Here is an 18,393-nt window from a genome sequence, read left to right on the forward strand (position 1 = left end):
AATCCAAGGGAGAACTGAAGGAGTACAAAATCAGAACTCCAAACTAAGAGTTACTACAGATGCACCACATATCTTCCCGAGAGATTTTTGCATAATCTGGAATATCCATCCATCCATCCATCCATCCATCCATCCATCCATCCATCCATCCATCCACAGTATTCACGTGTAGCTCATATAAGCAATATACGCTATTTACTCCACATTAACCTTGCATGCAAGACTTTAATGGAACTGCTTCCATCATTGTAGCGATGGAATTACTGTGGCAACCTCTTTGATCTTATGGGTGAATGATGGGTATCTCAGAATTTATGACCGCTTAATGCTGCATTTTTCTTATGACAAATCACTTTCAGAAAGAAAGTGGTTAAAACTCTTTTTTTTTTTTACACTTTTGAGCACCTTCATATTTCTGTAGATGTTACAAAATGTAATATGTGAACTTTGGTCTGCAACGGTTGAATTGTTCCTTGTTTGATAAGAATAGCAAATGCATTTGGAGCAGCAGGAGGGTGATAACAGTGTCATGCTTAATAAATTTCAGGCATATTTTACTATACAAGTATAGCATCACAACATCTTATTATGGATTGGCTTAAATGTACTGTTAATTATGGAGATCGTTGGATGTCAGTGGTGCTGTGTGGGCAGAGGAATTTGAATGGCACTTCGTTGCAGCAATAACTCTTCATTTTATCAAAAGAACCCCAATTAATGTCTAAAACCGCCTCCCCCATCCTGGCTCCTTCCTTCAGGAGCCTATACCTCACCTCCCAGACACTCAACCCTTTCAACACATCTGAAGGACAGCAAAGGGCTGAGAGCAGGGGTTTTCAAACTTAGGTATATAAAGTACATCTTATTAGTTAAACAGCCTCATTCCTATTCCCCGGAATCCCTGAGATAAAAACAATATGTGTGTATAATTATCTATTTGTTTGTTTTCCAGAATCTCCAATAAAGAGGCACAGCTCTAGTGATGGAAGGTGCTGGAGTGAGTCTTTAGTCTGTCCCAGAACCTTCACAAAATCCTATGGTTCTGCAGAATACAGTTTGAAAAACCTTGGTTTAGAACAGTGTTTTCAAACTTGGCAACATTAAGATGTGGGGACTTCAACTGCCAGAGTTTCCCAGCCAGCATGTCCACACATCTTAACATTGCCAAACACTGATTTAGAATAAATGATACTGCCATCCTGCTTCTCTTTCTCCTCTTAAAATGGTGTATTTGGAAGGTCATTAAAAAGGGTGTTAAGCAAAGCTACTGCTCTATTCTTTCTCGCTGGAAAGCCATGAAGCTCTCTGAGTGATCTTGGGCCCGTCACTCTCTCTCAGCCCAATCAATCTCACAGGATTGCTATTGTAGGGAGAAATTGGAGGTGAGCGTGATACACACCCTTCTTTGCACTCCTGAATGAAAAGCTGGGATATAAACGTAACAAACAGATAAATTCATGAATGATCTTATTCAGCTCTCAGAGACTGATTCATAATAAATATATAGAAGGTGGCAATGAAAGAGAAGGAAAAAGACATAAAGAAGAAAAGGGAGGTAAGAGACCTGAACCGCCCAGAAATAAATATCCATCCATCCATCCATCCATCCGTCCGTCCATCCATCCATCCATCCATCCATAATAAATAAATAAATAAATAAATAAATAAATGGCCTAGGTTTAAAATAGATCCAGCTGAATTCCACTATAAGCATTTAACCTTTTAACTCCATTTAAGTTTATTTTTGACTGTCAGGTCTAGATGTTTTCCTGTCTGTACTGTAGTGTGTAATAAAGTTGAAGATTTCCAGCACTAGAATGTGAAACAATTGGTTGTCATAATAGCTCCCAATAACTGTAGATTTTGACCATACTGTAATTTTCCAGATGGGTAGAATAAATCTCCCAAATAAATTAAGATATGAAAAGGGGAAGCCGAATTAATACCCAACAAAATACACTGTTCAGAACTGAGCTATTTCTAATGTTTGCTACAATTTTTATGAAAGGTCGAAGCTTTGCAATGTTATTCTCACTATTCTCCTGAACCTTGGAGAAGGACACATTACAGAATAGATGTGTAACTTTCTCTGCAGGCCACATTTGGGTTTTAAGTAGTGTAACAAAAGTTAAGGAGTGTGACACACTACAGAAAGTAATGGGCTGGCCACAAGTTCTGCTGTACAGCATGGGAGAGGTGGTTTGAAATGTGCTTGTTCTCTACCACAGACAGGGCTACGGGTTCTAGTGTTTCTCTCCAGATGTGCCACAACCCACAGAATGGTTGTATGCATGGCATTCACACTCCAAGGTTTTCTTAGCAACATTTTAAAATTTTAAGGCAGCAAATGCTGGTAGAAAGATAGTAGACGTATGAGACTGGCTGTGTGGAATGAATTTTTGTTGAAAGAAGCAAATGTGCAACTATAAGTTGGATCTTCTCAGTATGTTATATGGAAGAGACTTAAAGTGAGCGATGTCAGCAGAGACTTAAAGTCAGCGATCAATATGAAATAACTACATTAAGGTGCTTTAGACATGTAAAGAGAATGAACGAAGATCAGACTACAAAACAGATATATAAAGGAAGACTCAATAATTTAAAAGGAAGGGGAAGACCAAGAATGTCTTGGTTGTATGGAGTTGATGAGACCCTCGAAAAGAGATGGGTGCTCAATATGAAGAGCAAAAGACAATGTAAAATCTGAGTATGAATGTGATGGAAGTAAAGATGATTTGCAAGGATAAAAAATATGGAATGTTATGATGAATGTTGTTGGTGTAAACTAAACTTAAATTTCCTTTTATCTCCTTTTGATTCACATTTCTTTTGCTCACTACTTTTTACTCCTTTTCTGTGCTTTGCATAACTTTGTTTACCCAAAAGAAGTATGCATATCTCTATGTAAATATTGAAAGGCCCATATTTCTGAGCAAAGAGAAATATCTGTGTGAATGATAAGACACTATATCAGAGAAACAGAACACAGAGGAGCTTTGATCCTCCAAACCAATAAAGAGGCGTTTTTCATAGACCAGTGGTAGTTAAGTTGCATATCATAAGGGATCCTCAGTGGTCTGTGAAGGAATGGACAAAGCTGCTTTTCTTATACCAGCCCAATCCATTTATCAGTCTCACCCAGTATGGTCTTCTGGTGAATAGGTCTCTAGAGTTTCAGGCCAATGTCAACAATTAGAACAGAAAATATGGATTTCTCAATGTGGACTGCGTACTCCATGTTAAATTTTTGAAATGGAAATAATAGAATTGTTTGCATTGTTAAAGAACTTCATAAATGAAGGAAGACAAGGGAGCAAATGACTTTCTCATTCTTGTCTCCCTTTGAAACCATTCCTGCTTCAAGCAGAGATATTGAAACTAGGAGCACAGTCAGAAAATGCACCAACATATTCCATAGCTTCACTCCATACTTTGTGAAAATAGCACTTTTTGTCTCCTGCTATGCTTTAAAGTAATGTTTTAACATCACTAACACGTTTCCTCCTGAAATGTCCCTGTACCACTACTTTGAAGGACAGCACAGTGAATTTTCATATTGTAACATGTACACACATACACACCTATACCCATGTATTATAATTGTAAAATCACCTTTCTGTGGTCAGTCTCCTGCAAGACCACTGTTATGCTAGTGAGATGAAAGCTGTTTCCCAGGATTAAAATGAGAAGAACTCACTGAAAAAACCCTGCAATAAAAGGAATTGCAAGCAGAACAGAAGACCAGTGGGCAGGCAATAGTGTGAAGAGACATTTTAGCATCCCTAGAAGAGAGGGGGAAAAAACAAACAAACATGAGGATTAGGAGATTAATATGCTTTCCCGTACATTAAAAAGAGATCAACAATGTCTTGCAAATAATTAGACGCCCTGCCAAGTCTTACCACAGCTGTCATCTGGTGCTGGAAAAAGCCAGACTGCTAAACTGTACATTCAAATTGTCCTAGTTATTCATAATCATAATTAGATTACTGGAATATGCAACCATGTGAAATCATTTGAAGCTGGTGTAAACGTTTCAGGAACCATGAGGGGAAGGTCCTTTTCCAAATGGTGGAAGTTGCCTGACTTTAGGGCAGAGAATGGAAGAGAATTCCACCGAGTCCACGAAGTAGACCTTCGTGGACTCGGTGGAATTCTCTTCCATTCTCTGCCCTAAGTAGTGTCTCTTAATCTGAGCAGGAATTCTATCAGATTCCACTGTATTACAATTTTAGGATCTCAACATTTGGTATGTGCTCTAACATCCACAGGTAGGAACATTATGTCCCAGTGTTCTCCCAGGTTGGTCTAGCATAGTAGAAAATGCCAGCTGAAAATATCTTGATATCTAACTGGGTTTCTGAACTTTGCCTTACTCACATGAAAAGTTTTTTTTTTAAAGAAGAGAAGCATCTTTGCAAAACAGAAGTACAGGGTGGGTAACACTTCCCTATTAAGAAGCTGCTATCCTACCCCATGACGTCTATTTTTACAGATTTATCATAAGTACATAAAAGTATTCTGTCACTGAGCTGAGCATATAGATACTATCTGGAAGTGCATTCAGTTAGGGGGGAGGGAGGGAGGGGGGAGGGAGAGAGAGAGAGAGAGAGAGAGAGAGAGAGAGAGAGAGAGAGACCATGCCTTCCCAGAATATTTATCTCTCAAATATTTTCTCTGTGATCTTATTTTGTGGTTGAAGCAGCAGAGAAAACCAAGTAGAAGATCTGCATTCTGGAAGACCACCTCTGCACCTTGAAAGAGCAGCTTATCAAATTTGCCTGGATTTAGATTTCAGCTGGTTTATCTACACTGCCCAGATGCCCCATTGCTAGAACAGGCCAGCAGCCATTTTTGGAGGGCAGAAATGGGCAATCCCACCCTATATTGATTCCCTACTTACTGACCGAGTGACTTCTGGGTACTAGCAACCTACCCTTTTACATGCAATGTGATGGATTCTGCACTCCCATCCCATAGGTGATCTTAAGGAAGCTGTTATCTCTCAGTTTTGCTCTAGTTCTGAGTGTGAGAGAGTGGAGAATTGTAGATTGTTTTGTATGACAGAATATAATACGGAAATAATATCTTAATGTATTTAAAGCTGGAATGGATACATTTGTTAGATAGTGATGAAAATACTAATTATGTTTTCATCTCAAAATGGAAGTGCAAGTATAGATTTATTAATTTGTATGTTACCCTTCCTCCAAGAGTCTGAGTGATAGACTTCTCAGGCCATCATCCAACCAAACACCAGTGAAGATTAAATGCCCCATTGCCAGAACAGACCAGCAGCCATTTTTGGAGGGCAGATATGGTCAATGCTGTCCTTGTAAAGAGTAAGGAAGATGACCTTGATGGAGATATGCAAGATCTGTTACCAAAGTGATGAGGGGCAAACCATATCTAAAGTCCACAACAGACAGAAAATATGTGGAAGAGGCTGAGACAGCCACCTCCCTATTTACAGGAGTATAACAAGGGGGAAGAAGGTACAGCACAGTCAGACTTGCAAGGTTCTATTATTATAGCCACTCTCAACAAAAATAGTTTTAGCCTTCCTATGAAGTTGATTTCCTGGTCTAGTCTACCTGGTGGGGCTGACTGTCCTTTATCAATCTCTTACTTACTGACCAAGTGACTTCTGGGTATGTTTTTCTGTTTTACTTCCAGAATTTACTTCTATGTTGCCTTGAACGTTCTTGTCCACTTCAGACAATATGCTGTAGTTTGTTGCAGGTTAATCCCAGAAATTCATTGTCTACTTCACAGAGGAAGCAGTGACTCCTCAGCTAAGTTAAATGGTTACCCTAGTCTCTAATATCTGCTAGAAGTACCTTTATCAGGAATGCTGTAATAACATAACTGTTATAACACTTACTTTGTACATGGAAGGCTACTATTTGAAACCCAGAAGAAACATCTTGTCTTTAATTACTATTTTTTGTTCCTTGAGCTACCTATTTTTTCCTGTGTGTTTTTTAAAATAAAACATTTATTTTAAATCTGGTGTACATTTCATTGTTTTTCTAATCACCTGAGGTAAAAGGATTTCACTGCGAGCTCCCAAATAATTTTAGGTAGACATAAGAAAGAAAGAAAGAAAGAAAGAAAGAAAGAAAGAAAGAAAGAAAGAAAGAAAGAAAGAAAGAAAGAAAGAAAGAAATCTTCTGATATCACCCAAGAAAGCTGAAATCTCATGAGATTATGATGTTCTCATCTGACATCTTATGATATCCTGTTTGAAAGTCAATGTTTTGCAACCCGCAGAGGCCTTTCTCAGTATGACTTCTGAAAACCAATGGTACACTATCTCTCATTTTAAATGCAACATTCATATTAGTTCTAAAATGTGATATAAAATAACAACAATAGCAATAACATATTTTTAGGACAAAATTCCCAAAAACTCAATTTACCCACGTGTGTGATGTGGCTTCAGCAGCATTGCGGCTCTCAACCCTCCTGTTCATAATACTTGTGGCTCTTGGCCACTGAAAGATTGCCAGCCATTTTTCAGAATAATATGTTGTGTGAACCCACCCAACAGCAGTTTGTTCAATAAATTACAGGTGGTCCTCACTTAATGACCACTTGTTCAACAACCATTTGAACTTGCAACGGTACTGAATGAGTGGTACTTACAACTGGTCCTTGAAGTTCCAGCCATCACAGCATCCCTGCAATCACGTGATCACAATCTGGGCACCCGGCTCCTGATTACAACGTTACAGTGTCCCATGGTCACCATTTGTGACCTTCTTTGCTGGCTTCCTACAAGCAAAGTCAATGGGGAAGCTGGCAGGAGATCACAAATGGTGACCATGTGACGTCCTCAATGTCCTATGGTGATTTGCTTAACGATGGCAACAGAGAACTACAGGAACTGCCATTGCTAAATGATGCGGTCATGTGACATCGCGCTTTATGACCCTGTCGCTTAGTGACAGAAATTCTGGTCCTGGGTGCCATCATTAACCAAGGGACTACCTGTATGGTTAAGCAGATCATGTCACAATGAACAAACTCAGTCCACAATGTGCTTTCTTGGTTGTATGTAAGTATTTGTCATAGCTCAGAGTGCAGAAATGTTTAAAGGCTGAGACAAGAAGCTTGATTCTAGTGTAGATCACAATTAAGAGCCGTGCTAAGGCCTACTATAAGAATCTACTAATTGTCTTTTCCCCTTATTCTGTCAGTGTTTTAAAATGCCACTAGGTGAGCTTTCCTAGTTATTGGCAGCTTGTTTAACCAGATGTTGAGATGAAGAAGTTCGAAGTGCCTATATGGGGCTGGTGGAAATGACTCAACCTCATTTACTCCTGGCACTCCTTCAGATATTTGATCCTCCTTGTTTAGAACAATCTGCTGCTGCTTAGCTTCTTGGCTGTGAAAAGCCTGCTGTAATAGTTGCCATATGCTTGGGATCAATAGAGAAAAGTGAAGCAGTTGCTATTCCTTGGCTTTAATGAAAGCACCAAATTAATCATTTTGAAGAATCAGCATTCAGGGATATATTAAGCCTCTTTTGTCCTTATGCATGTTTTTCTGAAATCCTTATACACAACAAAAATGAAAACCTGACAATGCATTTCATTGAACTCTCTAAATATTGATATTGCTCTAAATTTCATCTGAACGCAGGTTTCGTTTTGTAATAGAATGGATATGGTTTTTGAGGATGCTCTGCTGAGTTTTCTGCCCTCCTTCCTTCCTCTTTTTCCACAAGGGCTCAGCAGTGGTGGTGTTGGAAAGTTGAAAGGGGTAGTAGGAAGCAGGATGTTTTCTACTTCTTGGAATAGGGATGAGATGATGGTTTTCCAAGGTGGGGATCCCAGGGATTATAATGATGCTCTTCTATTAAAGATGCATTTTATATACCTAAATATACGATTTATAGCTTAATTCAGTGGGTGGATCCAGCCAGTTGTGATTTATGAATGATGTAGCACAAGGTTGGACAAATTGTGGTGTTTCTAATGTTGCTGAGCCTCAATTCCCAGCTTCCCTTGTCATGACCCATCCTTCCTAGAATTGTCAGGATTTGAAGATCAACAACTATAATGTCACAGGCTGACCATTCCTGGGTTAGTAAGAAATGTGAACAATGGTTAATTCCAACAGCTGTCCAGGTTTCAAAGAGAAGATTTTTTTCTAGTCCTGCTTGGAGATGCTGTGGCTGCCTTGCATGTAAAAGATATATGTTATATTTTTGAGCCTTGATACTTTCCCCAAAGGAAAGTGAAGGAGTAGACTAAATTTGAAGTTTCTCTCCTCCCAATACGTGTTTGGAATAAATCCCAAACATGTTGATGCTCTGGGATGAGAGTTTCTGCTTGATGCTCTGACAACAGTTTTATCACCTGAATGGCTTGTCAAAGAGAGTAGCTTAAAAAAAAGAGAAAAATGAGAGCCTCTATTGAGCTGTGTTCTTCAAACAGCTTCATTTACCCACGTTTTATTGTGCAGAAAGACACAAACAGTACACAAACACAATCATCTGAATAGCTGCTGTGAATAGATATGATAGCATTCAGGGAAACAGTAATTTAATAAATTTAATTAATTAAATGTTTAATTAACATTTAATATTCAATATTCTTATTTATAGACCTAAATGCTTTTGAAGGATATTGTTGGTAGACATTTGGGAGCCTGCCTAGTTTGCTCAATGTGTGGAATTGCTTCCTCCCCTCTTTTACTAAATCTGAGACCAGAAGCTGTAGAAATGTGGAATGGATGTAAGTTCTAAACATGAGGTGCACTGTGCAACCGCTTCAGTGTTGGTAACAAATGTAGAACGCATACATTGTCATTTTGGGAGTCACATATGGTTATCTTGAAAAGTTATATTCCTTCATTATTCAGCCCACCGAGCTGAATTTCAGGTATGGTGGCAGGCATTTTTCCCTATGGTTTGGAATAGCAAAAAACAGATCCAAATCAAATAAATGTCTGGTAGGTCCCGCTCATTCATTTTGGCCTTGGTGGGTCATTATCTATGATGATCTACAGGAAGGGTGATTAAGTAACCCCATCCACTCAGCAACTGAAGATTTCTCCAATGTATATATGCAGAGAAACAGTCCATTGTTTCTCCTTACTGGGATCCTTCAGCTCACTTAATCTCTGGAGTTCAAGAAAAGCTAATCCAAAGCAGTGGGACTTAGTGGAAGGGCAGAATCAGGTCTGAAAGAGAAAAGTCATCTCTAGCTAAGTGGGTTTGCTCCAGGTAGGATCTTGGATGGATCCTTGTGGCAGGGACTAAATGGGATGTGCCCAGAGAGAGCTGTTGTCTTCACAAACCACAGCTGCATTCTGAAAGCCAACTGGTATAGTCAGGTTGTTAATTTTATCTGTTTAGAAAATGTCTTAGAGCCATTGAGAGCCAGTTTGGTGTAGTGGTCAAGACAACAGGTTAGAAACCAGGAGACTGTGAGTTCTAGTCTCACCTTAGGCATGAAGCCAGCTGGGGGACCTTGGGCCAGTCATTCTCTCTCAGCCCTAGGAATCAGGCAAGGGCAAACCGCTTCTGAAAATGTCAAGAAAATTGCAGGGACTTGTCCAGGTAGTCACCAAGAGTAAAAAAAAAAAAAAAAAAAGACTCAAAGGCACACACACACACAAAGGCTCCTTTGTGGTGAAAATGCAAATGGATTGTATTGAAGATGCCCTCTGAGTTTAAGATTCCAGAAAAGCCATAGTGCTTAGAATGACAGGTGGGGGCCTGCCAGAGTTAGAAGTAAACTAAGGCCCAAGAGGAGATGATTGTTGGGGAATGACATTGGAGTGGTGCATAGTGAGTTTGCTGAATGAAATTGTCAACTGCTACCGTGTGGCAAGATCAAGATTCAGGAAGGTCTGTCCCACCGTTATCTTTCTACATTAGGAATTAAACCTTGTTATACTACAGTGAGCACTGCAAAAATACGTACTTGTTAAATGAAAGATTGCTCCAATTATATCCATTTGCTATACCTGTACTGATATTTCATGCTCATCCTCTATAAATTCCTTTCCATCATTCAACTTCACTGGATGACCCCACATTCAAGAATTATTTTGTACCTGCCGTGGATAATTTTATACACCTCTGTTGATGTACTGCTTTTTTAAATATCCCTTTTTCAAGTTAAGGAGGCTCCCAAATTGTAAAATCTTTCTAATAGAAAAGTTGTTGCAGGTCCTTATACTATTGTTTATGCAACAATATCTTACTGAGTGGTGATGATTAGAATTATATAGTCTTTTTCCATGTGCCACTAACAAACATATAAAACAACATGTCAAAATTGGCAGCTTTATTTCTGATCTCTTTGCTGATGGTTCCCATTGAGAGTAGTTGTTCACAGTGATGTCCTTACCAAGACATCTGCCACAGCTCTAGGATTTATTTACTGATCAGTTATTGCCCCTTAGAATTTATCAATGTAGATGTAAATTAGGATTTTCTAATTCCCTCAGTGTGCACTTGATTAGAAAGGCACTAGATTTTTGAACTGTAATGTTAAACCATAGCTTGTAAATATGTTCATGTGTTCCTACTGTGGCCAGGAGTATGCTGGAACCAGCTATTTGCAGGTTTAAAGTAGTCATTTTTTTGGTTATATCTGAACCACAGTTAGTAAAAACTGTGGTTTACTAAAATATGCCAAAACTAGAAACCATTTTTTATTTTTTTATATAATCACTTTATTCATTTTTTTTAAAAAAAGAACCGTAAAAACTAACAAAAACTAATGTTAAGAAAAAGAATAAGAAGAAAAAGAAAATTGGAAAAAAAGAAAATAGTAAAGTTCAAAAGTGCAGAAAAGAAAAGAAATGAAAGAGAGAAACAACAAAGAAAGAAAAGAATTGACCTAAACACCATTCTTTGATCTTAGCCTTTTCAGTAAACCATAACTTAAATCAAGAGTGGGCAAAATTTTGGTCTGCCATGTCTTTATAAGTGTTTTATGTGGCTCCTTAACTGTGATTGGCAATACTTTGTGATCAAGCATTCTCATGAATGTGTAATGCTAATAGGAAGCTGAAACCATGTGTTTTCCCTCGTTGCACAAATGCTGCTTCAAAATAAATACGGCAGTCAACTTACTTTTGCATGAGGTTCTTATTCAAACAGGAATGACTGAATGTGATTGTGTGAGAGGAACATAAATTAATTGCCTGGAATGATTTAACAGGTTATGCAAATGCACTTACTATTATTCCATTTTTTGCCTTTATTTTGTTTTATTATTATGAAATAGAATTATTTGTTTATTTATTTAACAGATGTATGTAGCTGTCCACCTACTTAGGAAATTCTGGATGGCAATAAATAAACAGACAAACAAACCCATTCACCAAACTATACAAATCCATTAAAAAGAAACTGGGTCAAAGCCCCTAAATACATTATCAACATATCAAGCAAAACCACATCTACTCCAGATCCCCATCAGAATCTCAGCCCCAGTGCCTGAGGGTAGAGCCAGGTCTTCAGAGCCTTCTGGAAGGCCAACAGGGCTGGGCCTGTCTGTATCCTGGGGGAAAGATTTTCCACAAGACAGATGCCATGCCAGAGAAGGCACACTTTCTGGACCCCTGCAGGTGACACTACTTCACTTATGGGACCCAGAACATGCCCACTGTGCCTAATTTGATAAGATAGGCAGAAAACATCAGGGATGGGTGGTCCCACAAGTAACCTGGCCCCATGTCATGCCTGGCTTTAAAGGTGACAACCAATACTTTAATTGTACCTAGAAGCCCACTAGGAGCTAATGCAGCTCACACAGCAGCAGGGTTATGTGGATGTACCATGGAGCTCCCATACTGCACGTGCTGTTGCATTCTGGGCCAGCTGAAGCTTTTGAATGCTCTTCAAGGGCAGCCCCATGTAGAGTGCATTGCCACAGAGGTGACTATGGTATGAGTGACCACGAGCAGTGCCTGCCAATCTCAGAACTGGGATACAACTGACATACAAATGTAATTGTGTGAAGGGTCTCCTGGCCACAGCTGCCATCTGCTTCTTGAGAGAAGGAGAAGCACCCAGATTGTGCATCGACTCTGCCTGGGTGAGTATTACCCATCCAAAATTAAAGATGTAAAAATCACTAGATGCGGGAATCTAGTATGAAGAATGAGAAAAAGCAGAGATGGCAAAGGAATCTGAAGAGCTCCCCTTAATGAGCCCATTGAAAGAAATCAAAGCTGTTCCATTCTTTTGCCCTTAGTAAATTCCTGTCTATTTCATCAGGTCTGTGTGGAGAGAAATATTTCCTGGAGTCCCTGAATTAAAAAGAAAACATACTGTATATCTCAGAACAGTGATGTGATGTCTACTAACCTTTTCATAAATGCCACCCAAATTAACATCACTCTTAGTATAAACAGCAGGATGCCACCAAAGATTTCAGGGCAGAGTAACAGGCCCTGGAGTTTTGATTCACAGATTTACAGAAAGAAAAAAAAAATGATTTTAGTCTGAGGGAAAGCAAATTCCTTCTCAGCAGTATCATTATTATCCTAAACAAATAAGCATGCTTACCTGCCTGCTGCTGGCATTACAAATTCAAACAATCATGCTTAACCTTTGCAAATAATCCTAGGGTTATTTTAAGGCACAAACTATTCATCTACCACCTCCCTCCCTCCCTCCCCTCCCCTCCCCTCCCCTCCCCTCCCTTCCCCACCTGGGGATGGTGAGAGTTAAGGAGCTCTCTATACTTTTTATAGAGATTTTGATTTTTTAACCCTGCACATCATTTTACAATCAAGCATCACCATTCTTCCCCTACAATAGTGTGCATTTTCAATATCTCACATCCCAAATGTGAGATTTCAGCAACTGGAGAAAAACAAGAGAATGGTAGATCTAAGGCTTTGCTCACAGAAGATCCAATTAATGCTTTTTGGGGTCAGTAAGACAATTCTTTTTAAAACTTCCAAAATGGGCTAGAATCCAAATAGAATACAGTTTATTTCATGCATTTCAAAAGGCTTTTGGCTTGAGTTGTATTTCCCAAGGAGCAGATCTCTAGGCACTGGGCAAACATATTCAGCAGTCCTTTGTAATGTGATTTGGCAAAAGTGTAAAAACTTAAAAAAAAAAAAAATTACACTGAATAGCTCTTTCATTCCTGGCTGTGGCTTATGTGATATATGATATAAGAAGGTTAGAGAAAACATAGTAGAAATAGGGATGTAAAATCAGAATGCATATAATTATAGTTGAGGATTGTGAATAGAATAGCCTTTTTAATGGTCATTTTATGGAATAGAATGTATTCATTCTACCAATGTTCTGATAATAAAGGCATGAATACATTTTTTTAACCATAATTCCTTTCCCCTTTCCCAATATAGTTTCATTTTACTTCTGATAAATAGGCTAGCTGCTTGCAAATTGTGTCCAATATAATGTTGGGAATAATCTTCTACTGTACTGTTTTTAACTTTTGTTTAATTTACTGTTGGGCTTATGGAGAAAAAGAAACTATAGGTCGATGATAGGAGAAAGAAAAAATGGCATGTTGAAAGTTCCAGGTTCAGTACATAGCATAGCCTAGTGGGATAAGAAGATGTCTATAAGAGACCTGCTGGGAATATTACACTGATGATGGACTCCTGATGTCTTACCTGGTATCAAGATGGACTAGAGAAGGTGTTGCTCCAGACTTCAGTCTTTTGATGTCCTCTTCCTTTGTGATAAGAATAAAGTAGTTGACAACGTGCCCTATACCACCTTCCAGGAAATGCTCAATGTTTGCGTCTCATCACATACCCATTGTTAATTTCAACAGAGTCTCTTTTAGAATTCTATGATATATATTCCAACTGGCCTTATTTTCCATATAGAGTACCTGCTCTTCATTACTTTTCTCAGTTAATCACTGTTCTTCCAGCATGATTTTAATTTAAAATGGCCTATGAGCTTTATGAAGTTCCTATAGGTATTCTTAGAAAATGCAACTGGGGGGATTTCAGTCCAACTGGGACAGACAGGACCCATAGCATGTCTTTCTTGCTGGATCTAATGGGACAGGCAGATGTGATTTTATTCCTCTGGATAAAAGCTCACCTGCCCAGAAAAAAAGATATAACATGGGGGCTTTGAGAGGGAAAATTTTCATTGGTTTGCCTTTTGACAAATAGGTGTTATGTGACCAGCTACATGTTCAGTGGTGATCCTTTTTGGCATGTTCCAGAATACCAAAACTTTCTGCCACTGGTTTAACCATAGTAAATTGAATCAATCTAATATCACAAAATATGGTTTGATTCAATATGCCCTGGTTAAAAGATGGAAGCACTGAAGACTGAACCTTAGTGTTGTATCCATCAAATTTCTGTTCCAGAGATTTCATCCACCCACCTGTAATTTTTAAGAACACCTACAAATCTTACACTTTTAAGTATGATGTATTTACCATTGCGCTGGCTTCTAAAGCCACAGCAGGACAACTTGTTGCCAAGGAAATAAATGTTAACAAAGAACAAGCCTGATAGTGTGTTAATAACTGTTGCTGTTTTGAAGTGTGTAATAGTATACACCCTGTAGCTACAAAGTGTGCATTTTTAGGTTATAAATGTTGTTTCAGTGGTATCCATTTCACTTAGCTTAGACCCTTGGTGGCATTGATTTAGTTGTCCTTGTGTGGAATCAGGAGTTATTTATTTGTTTGTTTGTTTATCAAATTTATATGGCCACCCATCTCATAAGAAGTGACTCTGTACAGCAGAAAATATAAAAACAATAAACATGTCAAAAGTAATCAAATTAAAAAGTTAACAAAGCATAAAACACATAAGAGATTAGATCAGCGAGGAAGCCACCTCACGATTTTACTGGTCTCCTGAGACCCCCAGGCCAGATGACATAGCCAGGTCTTGAGGGACTTCTGGAAAATAAGTAGGAATGGAGATGATCTTACTTTGGGGGGTGGGGTGGGGGGAATGTTCCATAAGGCGGGCACCATGGCAGAGAATGCTTACCTCCTTGGGCCCACCAAGTGTAGTTCCCTGACTGACAGGACCCATAGCATGTCTTTCTTGCTGGATCTGATGGGACAGGCAGATATAATTGGGGAGAGGTGGTCCCCCAAATAACCTGGCCCCATGCCATGAAGGGCTTTAAAAGTCAAAAACAGCACCTTGAATTGGATCTGGAAGCAGACTGGCAACCAATGCAGCTCGCATTGAATCCTGAATTATTGATGGAGCCAATCTTATGATCTAGATCAGTGTTTTTCAAACTTGGCAACTTTAAGATGTGTGGACTTATCTAGAGCTGTGGTTCTTAAGCCAATTCACCCCTTTTTCTGGTCTGCAATAATGTAATGACCTCCACCCAACCCCTCCCCCTGACTCTATTGCTTTACTCAGATGTCTCAGCAATGGCAGTCCCACACCTGATCCTCAGCTCACAAACAAGCAACTACAAATTGCTCCATTACCCCTAAGATACGGCCAAATTATCCCCACTCTGAGCTAGAGCAATGTTTCTCAACCTAACGGCTAGAAGAAAAGTCTCACTGAAGGCAACCTAGAAATACTAAAATATGTTATTTCCCATATGTAGTATCTGAGAAAGATAAATGACATGAAAATACTGCATAGCAAAAAAGTTACAGAAAGCATCCTTGTGGTACTTGTGAACTTCTCAGGGCCATTGAAACAAAAGAGTACAAAGGGGTCATTCAGAAATAGGGCTTCCATGTCTGTTATGAATTAATGAGTGAATGCATGAGGAAAAAAAAGAGGTGAGTGCATAAGTTCTGAACATCTTCATGATTGTGCAATGTTTTTGAATTATTTATTGGTCAATAATAGTATTTCTTAACTCAAAACTAAGATGTAGTTTGTGAGGTATAATTGCTGAGATGGGTCCAGAAATACCTGAACTCTCTTGAAATCACTGGGACAAATTACATAGGACTTAATTTTAAATCCTGGATGCAGGATTTAAACGTATCTAGATGGGTAGGTATGTATAGATATTTATAAGTGCACATTTACATAAAATCATTGTCATACAAGTCATGGGGAAGTATGTTTGTGTGTGTTTTTTTATAGATTTATCAGAGATGTTGGCTAGTCTTCAAGAAAGCATCTAGCAAAGGGCCCAAAAGAATGGAAAAATTTTCAGATGAGCGTGCTGCATACTTCAGATGTTACCACAAGGTAAGAAGAGTCAAAGAGTTGGATAAGATGCTTCTTCCACAGTTTCTTGCTGGGGTGAACATCCTATGTAAATAACTTTCACAGTTAACTTGGATGTTTGTGCCAGTTCATCTAAAAACACACAATTTACTGACATTTAAAGAGAAATAATGAAAAATTCGGGGTTCCTCTGGTTTTATTAACATTTAATTTAGGGATGTCTGGGTGGGGGGAGGTAAAGGAAATCAAGATGGTAGCTGTGACCATAAGAGCAGAGCTACCACCTTGACTATTTTCATTCCTTACCCCTAGCTTAGTGTCATATTACTTATACCTATATTAAGGCATGTATGTTCAGTCTTTTCAGTTAAATGTGAAAGCCTCTTCAGCCCTTCCAGTTAAATGTGAATACAATCAATATAATGTAGGGGCTCCCCCCCCACAAAAAAGATGAAAATGATTTGGAGTTCAACGCAATATTCCATGCTTTGTCAAATGATAGATGTTATAATATTAACACTTTTGTTTGTAGTTTGTTATTAAGAGAATTTGTAACAACATATTTAGTAGTCCTGTTTCAGATGTTGGAGTGGTGATATAGTTAGGGTGGTGGTATGAATTTATTCTGGGCAGGGGATGATATTATGCCTAGTACATCAAGATACCTAAATCTGATCCTGTTTTTTTTTGTCTTCATTATATATTTTTGTTTCATTCATTCATTCCATTTATAAGGCCACCCATATCACCATGGTGACTCTGGGTGACTGACAACAGTTACAAACACAATATAACAAAAAATGAATACATAAATACATAATTGGCAGCCAAAATAAAACAAGATAACAAGATAAAATAAGAAACATCCATCAACATAACCATATCATGGGCTCTTAAGTATGTTCCGACCCCCATGCCTGGGAACCCAGCTGTACAGAATATTACAGATAATTTCATTGGGTCTCTCTGTGTTTGGCATACTTTATTGTTCCTTTTACACACACAGAGCCATCTTCTTTAGTGCCCTCCAGATATGTTCTGGCTACAATTCCTATACTTTCCAGCCAAGGTACCTATTGGCCATGCTCAGTGAGAATTCTTGGACTTAGAGTCCAAACATGATCAGAAGCATTGAGGAATTCTACTGCACAGGTTAACTGGGTTTTGAGATTTTGGTGGCTTCATTCAAGATTGGATGAGACTTTGGCTTCAGATTGTTATTGTTGTTGTCTAGCTATTGTATGATTTTGAAAGCAGAGTTAGCATCCTCTTTTTTTTTTTTTTAACCTACCATACATCTAGGAGGAAATGGATCATGACTAGCATTTTTAACCAGCTGTATAAATCTCTGAGGTTCAGGAAAGGTATAAATAGGAATACAAGGCCCATTCTGGGAACATTTGAACAATTAGAAGTGTATTAATAGAACTGTTCAATACTTTCTGGAATATAATTGCTGGATACAGCCTGACTAAATAAATCTTCCTGACCCATATATCTCCATCTTTCTTTGAGCAAAAATTGTCATCTTCGGGAGCCACAGAAGCATGCCTTTTCAGTTGCTGTCCCTTTTTTCTGGTACAAATGTTCAAATGTCCCCTTTCTGCCTGACTTTCAGAAAGTCTCTAAAGCAAGGTTTCTTAACCTTGGCAACTTTAAGTTGTGTGGACTTCATCTCCCAGAATTCCACAGACAGCATGCTGTCTAGGTAGTTTTGAGAATTGGTCCATATATCTTAAAGTTGGCAAGCTTGAGAAACACTGAAGATTTGGTTGTTCCGTTTTGGGATAGGGTTGTTGTGACTATTCCTCTTCATAAGGAGCTTGTCTGATGGTTTTCAGTGTTTGGATTCCTGGTTTATATATGACGATTTATGAATTACAGTTTTGATTTTCATTGTACTCTTGACATTTATTTTGTTTATTTTTGTTATCTGTTTTTAACCCAAGTTATGGATTTGAGGACATGTACAACACCCAGTTTGATTGGACTGGCTTATAAGCATTGTAAATAAATAAGTGTGTGTGTGTGTATGTGTGTTTGTGTGTGTGTGTGTATGTGTGAGAGAGAGAGAGAGAGAGAGAGATGGAGGGAGGGAGGGAGGGAGGGAGGGAGTGTATGTGTCCCTATTATTTGAGAATCACGTCTTCAGTCTGGGAAAATATATGCGTAATCCGATGCAGCATTTATGATAACTATACTAGACCCTTTACTTATTTTTTAAGCTTTGGCAGTGCAGCT

The 18,393-nt window shown here is 38.6% G+C and overlaps 1 protein-coding gene across 1 annotated transcript in view; it reads left to right on the forward strand.

Annotated features, from left to right (window-relative positions):
* Positions 1-18,393, forward strand: part of DOK5 (docking protein 5) — a 57,981-nt gene that overhangs the window by 21,584 nt on the left and 18,004 nt on the right. Inside the window, exon 2 of the mRNA XM_007430686.3 lies at positions 16,066-16,173. Coding sequence (XP_007430748.1) covers positions 16,066-16,173 — 108 coding nt within the window. The remainder of the gene's footprint in view (positions 1-16,065; positions 16,174-18,393) is intronic.

Source organism: Python bivittatus, unplaced genomic scaffold (assembly GCF_059951505.1).
Source record: "Python bivittatus isolate LINGU-HERP-01145 unplaced genomic scaffold, Pbiv_v1 ctg000700_np1212, whole genome shotgun sequence".
In the NCBI taxonomy this organism is placed as follows: Eukaryota; Metazoa; Chordata; class Lepidosauria; order Squamata; family Pythonidae; genus Python; species Python bivittatus.